Below are 18,166 nucleotides of genomic sequence, written 5' to 3'. Positions count from 1 at the left end.
CCCAAAAAGCCTGTGATGGGATACACACCGCTCTGTCCAATAAAGCAGCAAGCGCGGGGAAGGCCTGTTCTATTGCAGAAAACCTAGCCCTGGTTGCCTCCCCCTTGCTGCACCCCCCATGTATTTTAAGGCGTGCACCACTGATCAAGCCATTTCCCCATGATTAGCCGTAAGGGTCCCTTTGGGAATTAAAAAACTAGCCCACCTCCGGTCACCGTTTCTCAAAGAGGCAAGCAGGGGACACCCCTCTGTTTTCCTGGCAGAATTGGGGGACTCAAAAGAGGACTGATTGGATTATAGAGGCTGGAGAATAATCTTCCAGTTTTGCTGTCCAGTGAAAACTTCTCTGAAAGCACATGCATTTTCACACCAACCTCTTGACCTGCCAGATTTATACACAGAAAGAAATGTATTCACTTTAGCAGCAGCTCAGGGCACTCTGGCTGCTCCCTCAAATAGTGACGCGCCAGAGCAGAACTGGAGGGCAGGGCAGCTGGGCCATCCGAGGGGGAGGGGGAAGGATGTTCCTGCGGGGCCTTGAGGACCAGAGAGGAAACCTCGCCTTCCGGGCATCACCCGCTCTTCAAGTCCACCCCAAGAGCTTCCTCATCGCTGTCCGGAGCCACGAGATCCAGGGGGAGCACGCGAAGCGAGTCGTATTTGGGGGGCGGGGTGCCAGGCTCAGAGCCAGCCTCTTGAACGGCCATGGCTCCATCGCCAGGACCCCCAGCCGCTGCCCCCTTCTCCTCCTCCTCCCCATGGAAGCCTAGGTTCGTGTAGGCCTCAGTTTTCTCACAGACAGATGGGAGGGCATCCAGGGGCCTTGAGGCCGGCTTCCACTTCAGCCCCTTGCCCCAGCCAATCAGCTTCAAGACGGTGATCCAGACAAAGTCAATGAGAATCTCCCCAAACTCAATGAGGCACAAGACGGAGCCGCCCATCCAGAAGCCAAACTGACCGCCCAGACTGGAGAGAAGCCAGACGATCTGCATGGGGAGACAGGCTGGGGTGAGGTCAGCGAGCTCAGGGCTTCCCCAGCGCAGAGATGCAGAGCTTAGCCAAACCCCTCGCCAGAGAGGGCCTGGGGCTGGTGTCCTCCTTGCCCTCGTGGTCCCACATAAGGCCAGCGTGGACATGAGGATCATTAAACAATTCAGCTACTGAAGCCAAAGACAGACTTCTGATTTAAAATGTTGAACTCCAGATACTGAAAATGGATCGTTTCTCCTCAGTTACAAGCCTCAGTGCTTGCCAAGCAACCAAGCCACCACATTGCCTCTGGTTGGCCTCCTGGTTTTCCCAGATGCCAACACTTGTTCCTGCCACATGCAAAGCAGGGTTTGCTGCTAAGCATGAGCAGAGTGCACACCCTCCTCCCACAAACACCTCTTGGCAGAGAGACATTCCACCTCAGAGGAGGCATCCACCATGGCATTGCTCATAATTGCTTCTCAATGAACTCCAGCCTCCCCTGTGGGGAGAAGCCTCCATAGGACCTCCAAGGAATGAGGGAGCTGGACCAAGGACCAGACCTCTTGCCACCTCTAGGTCAAAAGGGCCACTTACAGTTGTAGCTGCTGACTCTGAGATGGTGCGGTAGTTGTACTCCTGGAAGTAGATGCTGAGCTTGATGATTCCGTTTCTGCGGAGAGAAGGAAAGAGCCGTCGGGACTCCTCAAAACAATGAGACAACAGCCTCCTTTCTGTTTCTTCCACACCTTTTCTGTCAGTTTCTGGCTTCCACTGGCCCTCTTGGGCTGGGTGTGTCACAGAACAACAGAATCATAAGAGTCTGGAGGTAACTTAAAGGACCTCAGCGCAAGGGCCACTCCAGCATCCCTCACAGAGGACCATCCGATCTCTGGTTGGCCCCTTAACAACGAACTCCCTGCTTGGTGTGGGAGCCTGTTCCACTGGCTGAGAGCTCAGACAGGCAGGAGGTTCTTCCTGACTTCTTAGCCTGAACCGCCTTCCATGTGGTTCTGGTCCTGCCACCCAGGGCAATAAAGAGTAAGTCCATTCCCTCCTCTCTATGATAATGCTTTGGATTTCTGAAGACTGCTATCATATCTTGCCCTCAGACTTTTGCAGGATGAGCATACCCGTGTCATACCCACAGGACTCTAGGCAGGGCCTGATCAAGGCATATACTGTAGAGTGAACCAATTACTTCCCATGATCTGGACTCCATGATCCTGTTAATGCAACTCAAGATAGTGTCTGCCCTTCGAGCACCTCCATCACACTGATGGCTTGTGCTTGAGAGTGACAGCCAGATCCTTTCACGTGGACTACTGTCGAATCAGCTCTCCTATCCTATACTCATGCCTTTCATTTTTCCTAAACAGATGTAAAACGTTACATGATGGTTATGTCCCATTCCATCAGTGTTGACCACACAGATAGATTTTCTCTAGGATTTCTTCCTTGAGAGAGGGAGTGTTTCCAGTGGCCTTTAAGGAGGCGCTGGTGCACCCCCTCCTCAAGAAACCATCACTGGATCCCACCGTACTCGACAATTTTCATCCAGTCTCCCACCTTCCCTTTTTAGGGAAGGTGGTTGAGAAGGTGGTGGCATTGCAGCTTCAGAGGATCCTGGATGAAACGGATTACCTGGACCCTTTCCAGTCAAGTTTCAGGCCCGGATTTGGGACTGAAACAGCATTGGTCGCACTCTTGGATGATCTCTGGTGGGAGCAGGACAGGGGTAGTGCATCCATCCTTGCTCTTCTTGCCTCTCAGTGGCTTTCGATACCATCGACCGTGGTATCCTTTTGGGTCAGCTTGGGGAGTTGGGGGTGGGCGGCACAGTTTTGTGCTGGTTCACCTCCTTCCTCCAAGGCCGGACCCAATCGGTGTTGATAGGGAGCAAGAGGTCCAGCCCCCGGCCCCTCCTTTGTGGGGTGCCATAGGGTTCGGTACTCTCCCCACTCCTATTTAACATCTACATGAAACCGCTGGGCGAGATCATCCGCCACCATAGGATGAGGTATCATCAATATGCAGATGATACCCAGTTATACTTCTCCATCCCAGGTGATTTGAGTGATGCTACCCTTTTGTGGCACCTGGAGGCTGTGGGGGTCTAGATGGGGAAGAACAGGCTTCAGCTGAACCCTGGTAAGATGGAGTGGCTGTGGGTCGGGGGCTCCTCTATATCCAGAAGTTTACCATCTTTGGTTCTGGATGGGGTCGCACTACCCCAGACAGACCCGGTGTGTAACTTGGGGGACCTCCTGGACTCACGACTCCTGCTCAAAGAGCAGGTGGCAGTCGTGGCCAGGAGGGCCTTTGCTCAACTATGAGTTGTGCACCAGTTACGCCCTTCCCTTCAGTCAGTCACTCAGGCCCTAGTCATCTCCCGTATAGACTATTACAATGCGCTCTACATGGGGCTACCCTTGAAAAGTATCTGGAAGCTTCAGCTGGTTCAAAATGCAGCCGCGTGGCCAATTTTAGGTGCCCCAAAGATGGCACGTTACATCTTTGCTGTGTGAGCTGCATTGGGTCCCAGTTTGCAGTCCAATTCAAGGTGTTGGTTATCACCTGTAAAGCCCTACGTGGCATGGGACTGGGTTACCTGAAGGACCATCTCACCCCCATTATATCTACCCGTCCCACCTGGTCAGGCAGAGAGGGTATGCTGCGGACCCCGTTGATTAAAAAATGTCGACACGCGAGGTCCAGAAAGAGAGCCTTCTCTGCCATGGTCCCTGCCCTATGGAATACTCTCCCCCCAGAGGTGAGGCAGGCCCCAGCTCTCTTGTCCTTCTGGAAAGCAGTCAAGATCTGGCTCTGCCAACTGGCATGGGGCAAAAAAAGGGTAACCAACCCTGGGGGTGGCTGGCACCTTGAAGATGCTCCCATATGTTAACATCTTACTGACCATCAACATCTTGGAAGATATTATTTGTGTATGTGTTTGGTTTTTTATTCTATTTTTATTGTATTTTATATTGTTTTATTGTATTTTAATATTTATTGTGTTTTATTGTGAACTGCCCAGTCACTTTTCGTGAGATGGGCGGTATCTAAATTTGAAATATAAATTAAAAAATGGTCTATCCCTGACCTGGTCCTTCAGGTCTTTCAGTGGTGAGAACTGTCCCTGTTCAGTTCCTTCCTACTTATTTCAGCTCACTGCTGAAGCCCATCTAGATCTTTCTGAATCTTCTCCTTCATCCAAAGGTTTATCTACCTCTCCCAGCAATGCATCCTCTGCACATTTTTAAGTGTCCCCTCAACTCTCTTTGTCAAAGTTTTGATCATATTGTGGAGCAGGATAGAGCCCTGTGGCCATGCCATTGAGACTTCCCTCCAGGCTGGTGGACTCTTGGGGTGTAGTGAGCCCCAAGAGTCAGCCAAGTGTGAATAGATGTAACAGCATCATCTAGTCTATATTTTATCATTTTTTGAAGGAGTATTCCAAGGCCGCCTGCTGAATGTACTCAGTCTACTGCATTCCCCTGATCTACTAAGCTGGTAACTCTATTGAAGAAGGAGTTTGGGTTAGTCTGGCACAAATTGTGACCAACCCATGTTTGTTCCTGTTACCCACAGCAGGCCTATCCAAGCACTCGCAAGGATGCTGCTTGATCATCCATCTGAGGACCCTGCCCAGAATTGCTGTCATTTCCAGGTGTGACTTTTCCCTGTGTAACTAACTCCTTCCTGCACCCTCCTGGTGCTTTTTATTGCCCAGCCAAACCTCCCACCTGGCAGCTGCCTCACTTTAGCTTGTACACCCAAACGTCTGAAAAAGGAGTGCTATCGTACAATAGTGAACCAGTTGGAGTGGGATGGCTGTTGTTGTTTCACCTAGACTGGCAAACAAAAGACAGAATAGCCTAGTGGGCTCTGTGGAGCCTCCTCATCAGTGTGGAAGGAAGATTATGCTGGGAGAGCATGGACTATCAGCAGGGAGCCAAGGGCAGGCTGTGCTGTCTTCTCTCGTTCCTTGGCAGGAGCGGGGCACTGCCAGAGCTCTTCAGAAGAGACTCCTAATGCCTGCTTCTCCCAAAACTCTCCCCAGGAGGACTGCATGACGGTGTACTGCTCCACAAGGCTTCCTTGATCACGAGACCCTTGGGGGACGCAGCGCACTTAACAGGGCAAGGAAGCAAGGCTGCTGGAGGCGAACGAAATTGGCCAAAAGAGGCGCAGAAGGGTCACGCCATTTGGGAGAGTCTGTTCACAGTTGGTGGCAGGGCTGCTGCCAGGCCTCGGTCTCCTTGCAGGGCAGAGCAGCCTCTATCCTGCTCCAAGGGGCTGGGTGACACCCCTGCCAGCAGGTTGAAAGATCAGGCTGGGCAGCTCAAGTCTCAGATGCCAATAAGGCTCCGGTGCGCTTTCCTCTGCCCCTGCCCCCGCCCCCGCCCCCGCCCCCATCAAAGCAAAGGTCAGGAATATCTCAAGAGAGGAAAGATCTAGACCGGCTTGAGCAGTGGGTTGAAATAAACAGGATGGAACTTAACAGGGAGATATGTAAAGTTCTGCATCAGAAGGTGAGACCTGTGACAAAAGTGGTTTGAAGAAAGTTCACGAGAGGAGGGAGACTTGGAAAAATACATAGTGACAGTATTCTGCTTATTTTTGACAAAAGGGAAAGGTGTTTGGTCATTGAGGTCAGTGGGAACAGCTGCAGCATTCAGCTCTCTTCCTGTGTTGGGGGAATCAGGTCCTCTATGCAGAGATTCAAAGGTGTGAGCAGTTGGGACAGACAAGGAAGGGCTAGGCTGGCTTACTCCTCCCCGTGTCCTCATTGTTGCACAAGTGTGCTGGAGCTCCAAAAGGGAGCAGAAGGAGACCCCTATTCGCCTTCCAACGGACGTTTCCCTTCTCTTTGTAGGCTCGGCCAGCTGAGCAATGCTGGTGGCTCAAAGCCAGTCAGCTTCAGGAGAAGCAAAGGACGAACCCAAGTCTCCCCTTCGCGGTCCAATTTCTCTCCACCCACCGCATGGTCCTCGTGTGGGGCACCTGCCCCTCCCAGCCTTTCGCTCCCCCCAGTAGCTGCAACCGATGCTTCCTGCTGCATCTGCCTCGACGAGGAACACACAGTTACTCACCGGTCAAGAGTCACATTGGTGGACATATCTCTTTCATAAGATAAAATATGGAAAATCCAGTCCTAGGAAGAGGAAAGAAAGTGACCCGAGCACGAAGCCGCAGGTGACGGATGCTCTCATGCAGGCCATGTGTGGGGAGTGGGAGTTTTTCCCTTAAGAAGCCCCCTTCTGCTGCTCCCCTTGGCCCGCATGGAGGCTGGTCAGCCAGCAAGCTGACCTGGCCCCGTTGGAACCCAGCGGCCCCTGGGATCTCCTGGAGGGTAGCCGATTGAGAGAGCAGCCCCTTCCTGCAGAGCTGTCCCATCCATGGCAGCCTGACTGTGGTTGGGGCAGGGAGGCTGCAAGGCTCTTTCCAGCCCTGCCACGTGCCATGTGCTGCTGGCTGGGGAAGCTCTGCACTCTGGCAGTGGAGGCATCACTGAGCCTTGCTGGTACCAGATGCAGATGAGCGCATCAGAAGGAAGCTGTTCAAAATACGTTCGGTACCCTTTTTATTCCCCACTGGCTTTCAGAATTTAAACTGCTTAATACTGGGTCCCTGAATCAGAGCTAAAAGGGGCCCCTCTGGGTGTTGCTCAGCCCCCCTCAGGGGAGCACTAAGATGGCCATCCAGCCCCTGCCGGAATGCATCCGGTCAGAGGGAGCTCACCGTTTCTCTGGGAGCCTGTTCAGCTGTCAAAGTGCCCCAATGTCAGGAAGTTTCTCCCGATTCCTTCTACTCGTCCCCAGGCAGCTGCCTCCTAATGAAGCTCAATTGCCCGGCCCTTGGAGAGGGCAAGCCGAGGAGCTGGCCTCCGGCACAACTCACCTCTGAAGCTTCAGAGGGCCAATCCGCCATGGAAATGGTCATCTTGTACTGGGTGTTGCTGGAGGGAAAGGTGAACGGTCAGGGCCTTTCCCACAGCCCCCCGCGGCCCCAAGCTCCCACGGGCCGACCATCCGCGCTTACTTGCAGGTCTCCTTGCAAGATCTGATGCAAACCTGCCGATGCTCCTGGTTCATGCGCAGCATGGAGTAGCAATACGCTGTAGGTGGGGAAAGAGCCCAACTCACCATGCAGTTACCTGGCTGCCAGGTTTGCCCTGTGAGCTGCTGCTCATCTGAGCCGCTTGAATGAGAAACACCCCAGACCCATCTGTTTTGAAAACAGACGCATCTGTTTTCAGATGCGATTCCCACCGCATCTTTTCCTGTTCGCCCTCTATCACGCCCTCAATATCTAGGAAAGGGACTTTGGCTGGCCCCGGTCGTGCTTTCAGATCCCTCACGGCTGGAGAGCCAGGCCAGGCCAGGCCAGAGATCTCGCACGCCAGCAGCTCCACAGCCGCGCCCCTCTGGGACACAGCTCGGGGCAACTCCTAAGTCATGGCCATGGGGTCATTCCCTCCGTTCCTCACCCCAGTCGGGATAATCCTCATTGTTGCAGTAATGCTCCCCTTCGGGCAGTGGGTAGGAGTAGTGGCCACACTGGCAGAATTTCACCACCTTAGCCTGGAAGCAGGAGCGCAGGCAGGCCTGGAAGAGGAGGGGTCCTGCTGTCAGGGCACTCCCCAGGAGCAGGGCCTAGCTCCAGCTGTGAGTGCTATCCGAGACCCTTTGCGAACTCTTAGCCCAATCCCCCGAAGCCCCCCAGAGGGGCCACAAAGGGGTCTCGGCCACTCCCAGGGAAGGGCCCCCTTGCCCAGGGAGGAGGCAGCGGGATTATCACCTGGATCGAGTACGTGGTTTTGTACTGCCTTCCCGAGGAGCTCATTTTGCTGCCAGGGAGGGTACAGTTGGCACAGGCCTGTGGAGAGGAGGACAACATCAGAGAATCCCCCTTAGTGCCTCTCTGGGGAACAGGGGCCGTTTCCAACTGTGTTGGCCCCTCAAGGGCTCTTTGTGTGGGGCAGGGCTGGAGGAGAGAGGAGGCCAAAGACGAGAGTGGGCGGGACCCTCTTTCTTCCGGCAAAGACCTTTGCCCGCCTCTTCCTCTCTCCGGCCACAAACGGAAAAGGGGTCTGAACTGGCCTCTTGCAGAAATCAGGCCAAGGGCCACAGAAAGTTGCCCACCGGTGTTCCCCCCCTTTCCTGAGACCCCAGCCAGAAAGGGGGCCCCACCCACTGAAGAGGGAAGCTGCCAGTGCAAAGATGAGCATGAGAGATGTGTCTAAGGAAAAGCATAATGTGTTACAACTCAAGTGTGTGCTTGTGCAATGAAAGGCTTATCTGTGGCCACCCAGCAACCCGGAAAAAAGGGGCCGCCGCCCCCCCGCACACCCACATATGCTCCGTTGTTCCCTCTCAAGGACTGGGCAGCTCCGAGTAATTCTGAGTTGGGCAGTTTTGGAAGCAGAATGGGGCAGACTCTGAATGGGCTGAAGCCTTTCGGCTACCCTCCTCCCCTTTCGGATGGAGTAGTCCTCCTCCTCCTCCTCCTCCTTCTCCTCCGCTGTTTCATTCTGTCCTGGAAGCACCCATGGGAGATCTCAAGGGATTTTCCCACTGGTTGGCACCCATTCCTCTGCCAGAGATTTTACAGGGGTTTATCCTGTTGAAAAGAGGAGGGCCAGGACAAGACGCACCACCTGGACCGGGAGCTGGTGCTCCTTTTAAAGCCCTTGCAAGCCCTCCGTGTATTGCACTTCCTTAAGGATTTACAGAGGAAGATTGGGTACAACTGCTTCAATCACGGCCTGGGGAACGAGTCAAGATCATATCCAGTGGGGTGGGCAGGCTGCTGTGCCAGTGCAGGGAATCCCCTGGGAGGGAAGGATCGTTTTTCTCTTTTCTAGAACCAGGGGTAGCTGAATTCCTTCTAACCCGCTCTGTGGATCTCACTGGACAGGGTATCCCATGCCCAGGAGACTTTCGAAGAGGCTCAGCGCATTGGGGCCGAGCTTTGAAAGGGCTCAGCTTTCAGAGAGGCTGCAGCTTCTCTGCACCTTCCAGGAGCGGTTCTAGATGCGGGTGAAGCGCTTGCACAGCCCTTCCCCTCAGGTGGCAGAACTGTGGGAATGGTGTAAAGGCAGGAGGAGGGGAGGGGAGGAGAGGGGAGGTTGGCCCTCTCCTTCTTAACGGGGTGAACAAATCTCACAGCCCAAAGCTCCCCTCCTCAACAAAATCATAACCTCGGGCACCCCGGACTTCTCCATGCCTTGCTCGGCCTGGCAGCAGGCACCGTCCACGCTCTCTTCCCCCAGCTCAGCTCCTGCAGCAGCAGGTTCCAGGGTTGCTCATTTCTTGAAATGAAAGCCCAGTTCACCACCTCCGGCAAAGGGTGAACGGATGCTTTTATGAATCAAGCACGGAGGCGGGCGGAGCAATTGAGAGCAAGCCCTCTGTGGCTTGCAGGAACCGTTTCCCAGGCCGGCCAGCACACTGGGCAAGGCTGTGTCTCCATGCTCCCCTTCCTGCAGCATCCAGAGCCAAGGCTGGTCCTTCTTCCTCCAGGACCACAGCTTCCGTATTACTTGGCCCAAGCAAGCGGCAGGGGACATCACTCTTTCTCTGAGCTGGGACACCAACATGTCATGTCCAGTGGACGGACCCTGTGAATCCCACCCTGACTGTTGCTGCATGTTTTCCAGGAGGGTTTCAGATACAGATGACGCATCAGCCTCCGGAAAGCAGGGCCCCTCCTGGTGCCCAGCTTCCCGCTGCATCAGTGTGCCAGCTCCCGCGTAGGGAAGGTGCTCAGCCTTTAAAGCAAGTTTCAGGGCCCGGGCCTCTGAGTCATGTCCAAGGGCCGCTCAAGTCCTATCGGAGGGCTGTTCACTGAATGAGTACAGGCCGGTGGGTGACAGCTAAGAAGCGGGCCTGCCCCCCAGCTGTACCTCCTCTCCCAATAGGAAAAAGGTCTCCACCTGTAAGGCCACAGGAGCTCCAGTCATAAAGACCAGCAAAGGGGGCTGTTGGCCTGGCACCCTCCCTTCGCGCCCCATGTCAGCACGGTAGGATCAGCGTCAGAAGTGCTAGTCCTTTGGCCACACTGCAGGCTGTGGAGACCCCCAGCTACCCTCCCAGAAAACCAGGGGCACCAGTCAGAGGACCCCATCACCTGAGAAGCAGGGTACTCCTCATACAGGTTCCTAATGGGAACATCTGACCCGTTGACAGTGCAGTCACTGTAGGGAGAGCCCATCCGCTCGAGTTCATCCTAGGGAGAAAGGCCCAAAGATGTGGCGACCGCTGCTCCTGGCATCCTGGCACAACCAGGCTTCCCTGTCTCGTTTGCCGCTCCAGGGAGTGCAGACCATGCAACGGAAAGAGTCCCCCAGAAAGGCCAGTGGAGATCCTGCCCACCCACAGCAACCCCTCTGAGGCACAACCCCAGAGGGAGGTGCATCTACAGGGGCCGTTCCCTTCCCGCCCCCAGCTCCCAACTGGGAAGTTTCAGCAAACAAACGGCCGTAATTCAAGTCTTCCTAGAGGGGCCCCAGTTTGATTCAAGGGGCCAGCTGCTCCCGGAGCGGCCCACCTACCACCAGGACGCCAATGGAGGTCTCGGTTCCCGACATGGCGTAGATGCCCTGATCCTTCAGGAACGGAAAGCTTCGCTGCTCATGCAGCATCAGGCGGGCACCAGCCGTGGATGTGAGGAAGGGGATGTAATCCTTCTGGCTGATATCCAGGATCAGCTTCAGCCCTGCAGAGGCAAAGCCTAACAGTCAGCGGGGGGCCAGGGGGCCCTGGAAGAGAAAGGGGGTGCAGGGACAGCGGTCCAGCTGGTCTCCTTTCTGGAGGGGCTTGTTGGCCTGGGGGGGCTTGTCTTTGCAGCCTGGGGATCCACTGAGTGCCTCCGCCAAAAGGGCTGGGGATCCTGGCTGCCGACCATGCTCCGGGGAGGGCCAGGGTGTGGGCTCGGGAGGACGGGCACGCCACACCCAGCCAAGAGGCCCGGCCAGCGCATCCAAGCTTGTGCCTCCTCTGCTGCCAGGGCTTCGCTGCTCCTGCTCACTTGGGCTGGGCACACCCAGCTTTTGGGATGGGGCTTGGCGTCAAAGCCCACACAAGTCCAGCCTGGATGAGCAATGCCAACCGGATGACTGTTTTCCCTCTTTGCCTCCAGACTTACAAGGAGGGCTTGTCATCACGACTGCGCAGCAGGACTCTGAGCACTTTCTCCCTTTCTCGGGGCCAAAGAGGCTTCGGTGTGGGGGGCCCTTCTCCCCAGGCCAAGCCCCTTGGGGAGGTGAAGAGCGCCCCTGCCAGCTTCACAGAGCCCTCCCACCTCCAGCCGGACCCAACCAGGCCTTGGTGCCCCTCCCCAGGGCCCTGCCTCACAACCAGGGTACCCACCAAACTCTGCCCCCGGATTGGAGGAGAGGAGGGGCTCTTTGTCGACACCCCAGTTGAAGACGTAGCAGTTGCCGTGGTCCGGGTGGTAGAGGTGGGTGAAGTTTCTGGGGGTAGCCAAGCAATAGAGATTATTCCCAGAGGAAGGGTCGTGGGGGTCCAAGCCCTGCGGGGAGCAGTAAATCATCTATCTGGTGCTACGCAGTCGGCGCAAAGCACTTGGCTTCCTTCAGAGAAACCTTCAATCAAATTCTGGGCTGGCTGGATAAATGAGAAGAGGGAGATTAGATCCAGCTGAGCGTTTCCTTTTGAGTTGGCTTCCCAGCGCTCACTGGCCGTGTCCACCCAACGTCAGAGCCCTACACTGTTGACACTAACGGGGCTCTTGGCTTCACCCACAAACGGGACAGCCAGCAAACCATGTGCCTGGTGTTTACATTGAAATGGGGTGTCCTTCCACGCAGGATGAGTGAGAAAACGACTCGCTAATGGCTGGTTTCCACCATGGAAGTTGCACACATCCTGCCTTTGGAGCCGGCAGTGCACTTGGCTTAGCTGAGCCTGGTGCGTGAACCGTTACGTATGAACCTAGGCGCCAAGCCTAATTTGTCAGGACCAGGTTTTTTAAAAACAACAACCTTCCAAGGGACTTGCAGAAGCAGCTCTCCTGTTGTATATTCAGTTTCTCTGCAACTGCCTAACCTACCTCACAGGGTTGTTGCTACAATGAAAAAAGGAGGGAGTTATTATAACTCTAATAAATTCATTGATAAAATGAATACAGTGTCCGTTGCTCAATGCCCACTCTCCAGAAAAAGAAATGCACTTCAGTGGGCAAAATGGCCTTTCCGAGCGGCTGCACGAGGCTCGTGGCATGCTGTCTGGGGCCCTTGAGGCAACTTATGGGGATGCATAGCCGGAAGGGCCAGGAGCATCACCCACGGGTGGCTTGCGGACCACGGGCTGAGTGCCAGCCGGCACAAAGGGCTTGCTGACAGAAGGCCAAGCAGTGAAACGTGGGGGGTGTCTGGCTTTCAACTGAAAAGCCAGGCAGATTTGGGGCAAGGGGGCCAGCCGCGTCTCCTCCAGCGGGAGTGTAAAATGCAGCCAAAATAACCCAGGCTATTTTGGAGGGGAGGGGAGCCATGGAACAGAAGCCTGAGGCTGGGTTAGCATCCCCACTGCATCCTGCACCGGACAGGCCTCACCAACAACCCTGCACTTGGCTCGAGATGCGCTTTTAAAAAGGCTGTGGGCCAAAGCGTATTAGCAGTTTGGAACTGGGGTCCGGCCAGGAGTTTTGAGAGCATGGGAGCTCCCCTCAAATGGCTGCCACGACTGAGTGAAATGGCTGTCAGGGAGGAAGCGTGCAGGAACAGGCGTGTTCAGCTGGACAAGAGGCAACGCCTTGCTCCTGGTTGCTCCAGAGCCTGCGGGGCGGGGGGGTGTCTTACAGGCAGGTGGATTTTGAGGAGCATGAGCAGAAGTGGCTTGCTCGTGAAGCAGCTGGCAGTGCAGCTCCTGGCACAGGCACTGACTTCCAGGACTGAGCTGCAGAGGGGAGAGCTGGCTTGGATGGTGGGGAGGCCTCCTCAGCCTGGGAAGCCACGATCCGGAGAAGGAAACGCTCCATGTTTTCCTGTGCCAAGCCCGCCCCAGGCCTGTAGCGGAGAGGAAGGCGCTGGACTGCTTTGGGCTGAGACAGCCTCACCCCTGGGCAGGGAGGCTGGTGAGATTGTCATGCTCACCGACCTGGCCCCAGGAGATGCCCAGAAACCTGACCCAGACCGGCTTTGCCCAGGTCACCACTTAGTCTGGAGGGCGACAACCACCGGTTCCCCGTTGAATGAAACAATCCCGTGTCGGCAGGCTGATCATTCCTGGCAAGGCAGTGGCTGAAAAGACACAGCAGCCACCCTCCAAGCCACAGACAAGAGCGTCACTGAGCCGCAGCTGAGGCCCAGAGCATTTCTGCGGGCATCCAGAGGGTGTCCAGAGGGCGTCCAGGGGACGGCTGCAGGCGGCAGGACCCTCCGGCTGCTTTCGAACCAGAAAGTCCAGCTCAACCCTCGCTGGGACTTCATCAGGCCAATCTCAGCTGGACCTTTGTAGTTAACACTGGTGGGGATGTCTGCACCCCAAAAAGGTTTCTGCATAACTCAAAGCAGAAGCAGCTCCAGCAACAGAGACCACCCTGACTTTCCTCACCCCAAAACCTTGCCAGCCTGGGAGACACGCCCCCCCCCCCCCGCACTTCTACAGGAGAAAAGTCTTCTCAGGGCTGTTGCAACCTGCCTCCTTTGTTTTGGCTTCAGCCAGCTGGTTTAACCTTATCCGGATCTTTGCAAAATCTTATTTCAGTACTCAGGACCTTAATTTTGGGGAGGATAATCCGCCCCACCTGTGACAGAGCTGGACTGGGCTAGAAAGGGAATTAGCCATCTCACCAGTCAGAAGGAACTGGAGGAAGAGCAGACCAAGACAACGCCTTAATCTCTCCCTGGGCATCCCCACCCGGGACTCGGAGCATGGTTTGCGTCACCAAAGGGAGCGTCTCTGCAGACCACACACACCCATTGTGGCTTGAGGTTGTCACCACATTTGGTAGAGCCAAGCATACTCATTTCCTGTTGCATCTTTAACTCAGCCCTCTGCCAGCCTGCTATGATTCCTCTCTTACAACGGAGACCTACACAGGTGTCGCTTCAGAATCTGAAAATGGGGAGCAACAAATCTGCTCACGGCCACTCAGAAACTGAGGCCAGATGTAGTTGTCCATGGGAACCACGGGCACTGGACTTCTGCCTTTTCCTTGATTTTTCCCAGGCCAATTTTTATATCATGGTTTGTTCCACAGGCCACAGAATGTGGGCTCAGGTGTGACACTCAGCTCCACATAAGGCTCTGTCATTAAACGAGGAATTAAGCAAGATCCTAAGCCAATTCTCCTGCACACACACCTGTGGTTGCAAGGCTCAGCTCCATACAGGCACGCCAGAATCATGTCCTCTGCCTGGTAGCCCATCTCGATCCTTTTGCTCACGGGCACTTTGGACAAGATGCTGGTAGACTGCAGGACGTACCACTCAGTCACTGCCTGGGCTGCGCTGGTGAACTTCCAGAAGAAGCAGTGGGAGCCAAGGCGTGTGCACTGAGGATGCAACCAGAAGAGAAGGGAGAACATGCTTGGAAGGAAAGTCTAGGAGCTATGTGTGTGTGGGGGGGGCTATTGACCTTTTTCAGGTAACAGCTTGCTGATGGGCTAGCCCGGGAATTAGGTGCTCTTTCCGGCTGGACAGAGCAAGTGATCTGGTGGGGCTTCTTCTATGACTCCAAAAAAGACCCTCCATATGGCCAGCAGGGCTGCCAGAGGAAATCTGAAGCCAGAACAAGCACCTACCTATGGGTGAGCCATGCAGGTGTGCCATGTGGCAGGGCTGAGGGAGGGGACATGAGCATGCCCAGGACCAGGGCATGGGTTTCTCACCATGGGAAATCCTTCTCCTCTCCTGCTTACCAGTTTCAGAGCCAGCTTGTACCTCTTCCCTTCCGGGTTGCCAAAAGAGGAGTAGTTGTGGAGCCCTCCTAGATCAAGAGAGCCATTCCCAAGAATGTCAAGGATGACTGGATTGGATCTATCACTCTCGTCAATCAACACCAAGGGGATCTGGTTCCAGAGCTGCAAGTTGAGCTTCTCACTAACATTTGCTGCAGGGGTAACAGACGCATTCTCCTGGAGAGGCTGCAGGATCCTTTCAAGGGCTGCCTCAATGAGGTCATCCAAATCCTTCAGGAAGGGCTTCACCTTGGAATACCTAAGTCATACACCGAAGAAAATTCATGGCAGGTTTGGTCATAACAGATGGAAAATGCAAAGAGACTCCCATGCAAATAATAACTGGGCACTAGTCCAGGCAGGAAGCCAAACCAAGGGGCACACCAAAATCCTAAGATGCCTTCATCATCCCCTTAACAGAGAGAGGTTCACTATTTCTGAGCTCCTCTAGCATCTGCCAGCTAAGCTGTCAGCATCTCCAGCACAATACTGTCTCTCCTGAGTTGAGGTCAACCCAGAGCCTGGTTCTTGCCAAAGGTGCCAACTAGTCCTGGAATTTGTGCTCTCTGGGCCAAAATAAGCTTTTATAGGGCCTTCCAGAAGGAAATGTGGGGAGAACCTTGTGAGATGTCACGCCCTTTGTTAAAATAACTGGCTTGGCCTTCTAGGACATGGGGAGCCTAGGTGGAACCCCATCAGCTGAAGGACTCCAAATTGTAACAGCAGTACCAGCTATAGGTGATGCTCCTTGAATCCTGGGATGGTCCAGAATGCAGAGGCCCTCCTGATACCAGTCTGGATTCCTGCAGAGGGAACTCACCGGAAAGGACTTGCATTGCAGATGGTAACAGCGGGGAATGTCATGGTCTTGAAGCCTATGGCCAGAGAGGCTGTAACATTGTAGGACAGGTAGGTGTTGATGAGGATTCCCCACTGCCAAAACACCAGCGAAGCAAAAAGCAGAGTCAGGAAGAACCAGATCAACTTCTTCTTCGGACCCTCACAAATGATGCGCTTGGGCCCATGGGTGTTAGTGTTATCACAGTACCAAACCAGCAGCTCCTGATAGGTGTATCCAGGGCCCTTCTGGAGGCGATGGAGAGCCTTCACAAAGTACTTCTTCAGAGTCATTTGAGAAGCTTTTGCAGAAGAACCAAAAAAGTGTGAGAAAGAAATGGAATAAGAATCTGGATGTTTTAAAAAACATGCACAATTTCTCATAGGTTGGAATAAGCAGCAGCTTAAGAATAAGAAGCAACAGTGGATCCAGTGGCAGGCGGGGGGGGGGTGGCACCCCTCACAATCTCAGACGTTGCTATACCAATGCCCAGAATATGGGGAATAAACAGGAAGAACTTGGAATCCTAACACAGAAGGACAAATATGGTGTCATGGGCATTGCTGGAACTTGGTGGCATGATACTCTTGGCGGAGTTAGATTCCCAGCAGATATTGGGACGGCTGAAATTTCCCCTTGTAATTACAGTGTGCCTCTTTGAAAGTCTGATCATCTGACACAGAAAGGCCTCACCCATATGTTCTACCTGTCCAGGCAGTTTATAATAAGCTCCTATGACAATATCATGTACATTTCTCACTTTTTATTGTTACACAGAATCGTCAGCAGGATGTCCATGCTCTGATTTGTGAATTTGTGTACAAGTGTATTTTTATTTTACATACAGTGTAACCTTTTCCCCCTTTTTTCTCCTTCTGAGTAAGTTGTAGCCTTCCAGGGCTACTTGCCAACAAATTCCTATCCTCTTCTGCTGACAGCCCCGTTTGTCAGAAGGTGGAGGAAGGAACAAGGGGTTCTGCTGGACCTAATCTTTACCAACAGGGAAGAACTGGGAAAATAAGTGAAGGTGACTAAAAGTTTGGGAGAAAGGGACCTTGTTATCCTGGAGTTCATGATATGGAGAGGAGGAGGAACAGAGAAGAGCCAGGCTTGCATGCTGAATTCCAGAAAAGTGACTTTGGATGACCTTGGATGGAAGGCAGGTCACATCCAATGACTTGAAACCCTGAGGAGAAAACTGTCTGTGAAGGATGGGAAATCCTGCAAAGGGATATTCTAAAGACCCGATCACAAACAACTCCAGCAGAAAGAAAAACGGAGACATCAGAACAGCCCAGTGTGGATAAACAACAGCTTCCTCAAATGCTGAAAAGGTGCACAGGAAATGGGAAAGGCAAAGCCCAGAAGGAGCTGAAGCTTGCAAGAAATGCCCAAAGAGCAGTGGAGGCTTTTTCAGGATGTCAGGAACAAAAGGAAAGGCAAGGAAGCTGTGGAGCTGTTCTAGGGAGAAAGAGGTCGACTGGAAAGGTGAGAACTTCTTTGGGTCTTCTCTCCAAAGGGAAAGGAAGCCCAGCTCACTATCGTTGCAGCACTGGTGGAAGGAGGGAGCTGCAGCTCAGGAGAGACAAGGAAAGAAGCATTTAGCTCATTTGAACAGATCCAGGTCTCCAGTGCCAGATGGGTTGCATCCTAGGAACTGAACCGGACCCATGGAGAAGAAGCAGACTGCAAACTCTGAAAATATCAGGAGTCCCAGAAGGCCCTGGAGGACAAGTTTTGTCCTTACCTTCAAAAAGAGAGGAGGACCCCAAGAACCAGAGACCTCTCAGCTCGATATCTATACTGGGTATGGTTCTCAAACAGCCGTTTGAACAGCTTATTGGTGAGCACTTGGACAGAAATGCAACGAAGAGAAGGCAGAACAGGTTTTTCATAAATGGACTGGGCCAGACTACCCTCCTTTCCTCCCTCGAGACACAGCGTACCTGAGCCTCAGAAGGCTTTCGGCAGAGTGTCTTGTGGTATTCTCCTTCAAAAAGTGATAAAATTAGGCTAGATGATGCTGTTAGATCTATTCACACTTGGCGGAACAAGAGCACCCCAAGAGTCCACCAGCCTGGAGGGGAGTCCCAAGGGGAGGGCTCTCTGCTGTTCAACGTTTTCATCAAGGACTTGAATGCGGGAGTTGAGGGGACACTTGTCAAACTTGCAAATGATGCAAAGTAGGGTGGGTGGTTAATACTTCAGATGAATGACAAAAGATTCAGAAAAATCTAGATTGTCCTGAGCAGCAGGTTGAAATGAACGGGATGGAATATAACAGGGACAAATGTAAAATTCTGCATCTGGACAGGAAAAATGTAAGGTGCACGTATAGGACGGGAGAGAACCGGTTTGGCAATAGTCCATGTGAAAGGGGTCTGGATGTCCTTGTCCATGTCAAGTCAAACATGAGCCAACAGTGTGATG

At 53.7% G+C, this 18,166-nt stretch overlaps 1 protein-coding gene across 2 annotated transcripts in view; it reads right to left on the bottom strand.

Moving 5' to 3' along the window:
* Positions 1-18,166, bottom strand: part of SCNN1B (sodium channel epithelial 1 subunit beta) — a 32,155-nt gene continuing 13,989 nt past the window's right edge. For both annotated transcript variants that reach the window (XM_088153253.1, XM_025175717.2), the window contains exons 2-14: positions 15,719-16,037; positions 14,860-15,157; positions 14,303-14,493; positions 11,346-11,449; positions 10,529-10,692; positions 10,105-10,203; positions 7,774-7,851; positions 7,463-7,580; positions 7,015-7,090; positions 6,874-6,931; positions 6,066-6,127; positions 1,567-1,642; positions 1-986 (exon numbers count right to left, since the gene is read on the bottom strand). In XM_088153253.1, coding sequence (XP_088009379.1) covers positions 573-986; positions 1,567-1,642; positions 6,066-6,127; positions 6,874-6,931; positions 7,015-7,090; positions 7,463-7,580; positions 7,774-7,851; positions 10,105-10,203; positions 10,529-10,692; positions 11,346-11,449; positions 14,303-14,493; positions 14,860-15,157; positions 15,719-16,029 — 2,049 coding nt within the window. In that variant the 5' untranslated portion in view covers positions 16,030-16,037 and the 3' untranslated portion in view covers positions 1-572. The remainder of the gene's footprint in view (positions 987-1,566; positions 1,643-6,065; positions 6,128-6,873; positions 6,932-7,014; positions 7,091-7,462; positions 7,581-7,773; positions 7,852-10,104; positions 10,204-10,528; positions 10,693-11,345; positions 11,450-14,302; positions 14,494-14,859; positions 15,158-15,718; positions 16,038-18,166) is intronic.

This window comes from Python bivittatus, unplaced genomic scaffold (assembly GCF_059951505.1).
Source record: "Python bivittatus isolate LINGU-HERP-01145 unplaced genomic scaffold, Pbiv_v1 ctg000030_np1212, whole genome shotgun sequence".
Taxonomy (NCBI): Eukaryota; Metazoa; Chordata; class Lepidosauria; order Squamata; family Pythonidae; genus Python; species Python bivittatus.
The sequence above is the reverse complement of the archived record's forward strand: the minus strand, read 5'-3'. Positions and strand labels throughout refer to the sequence as shown.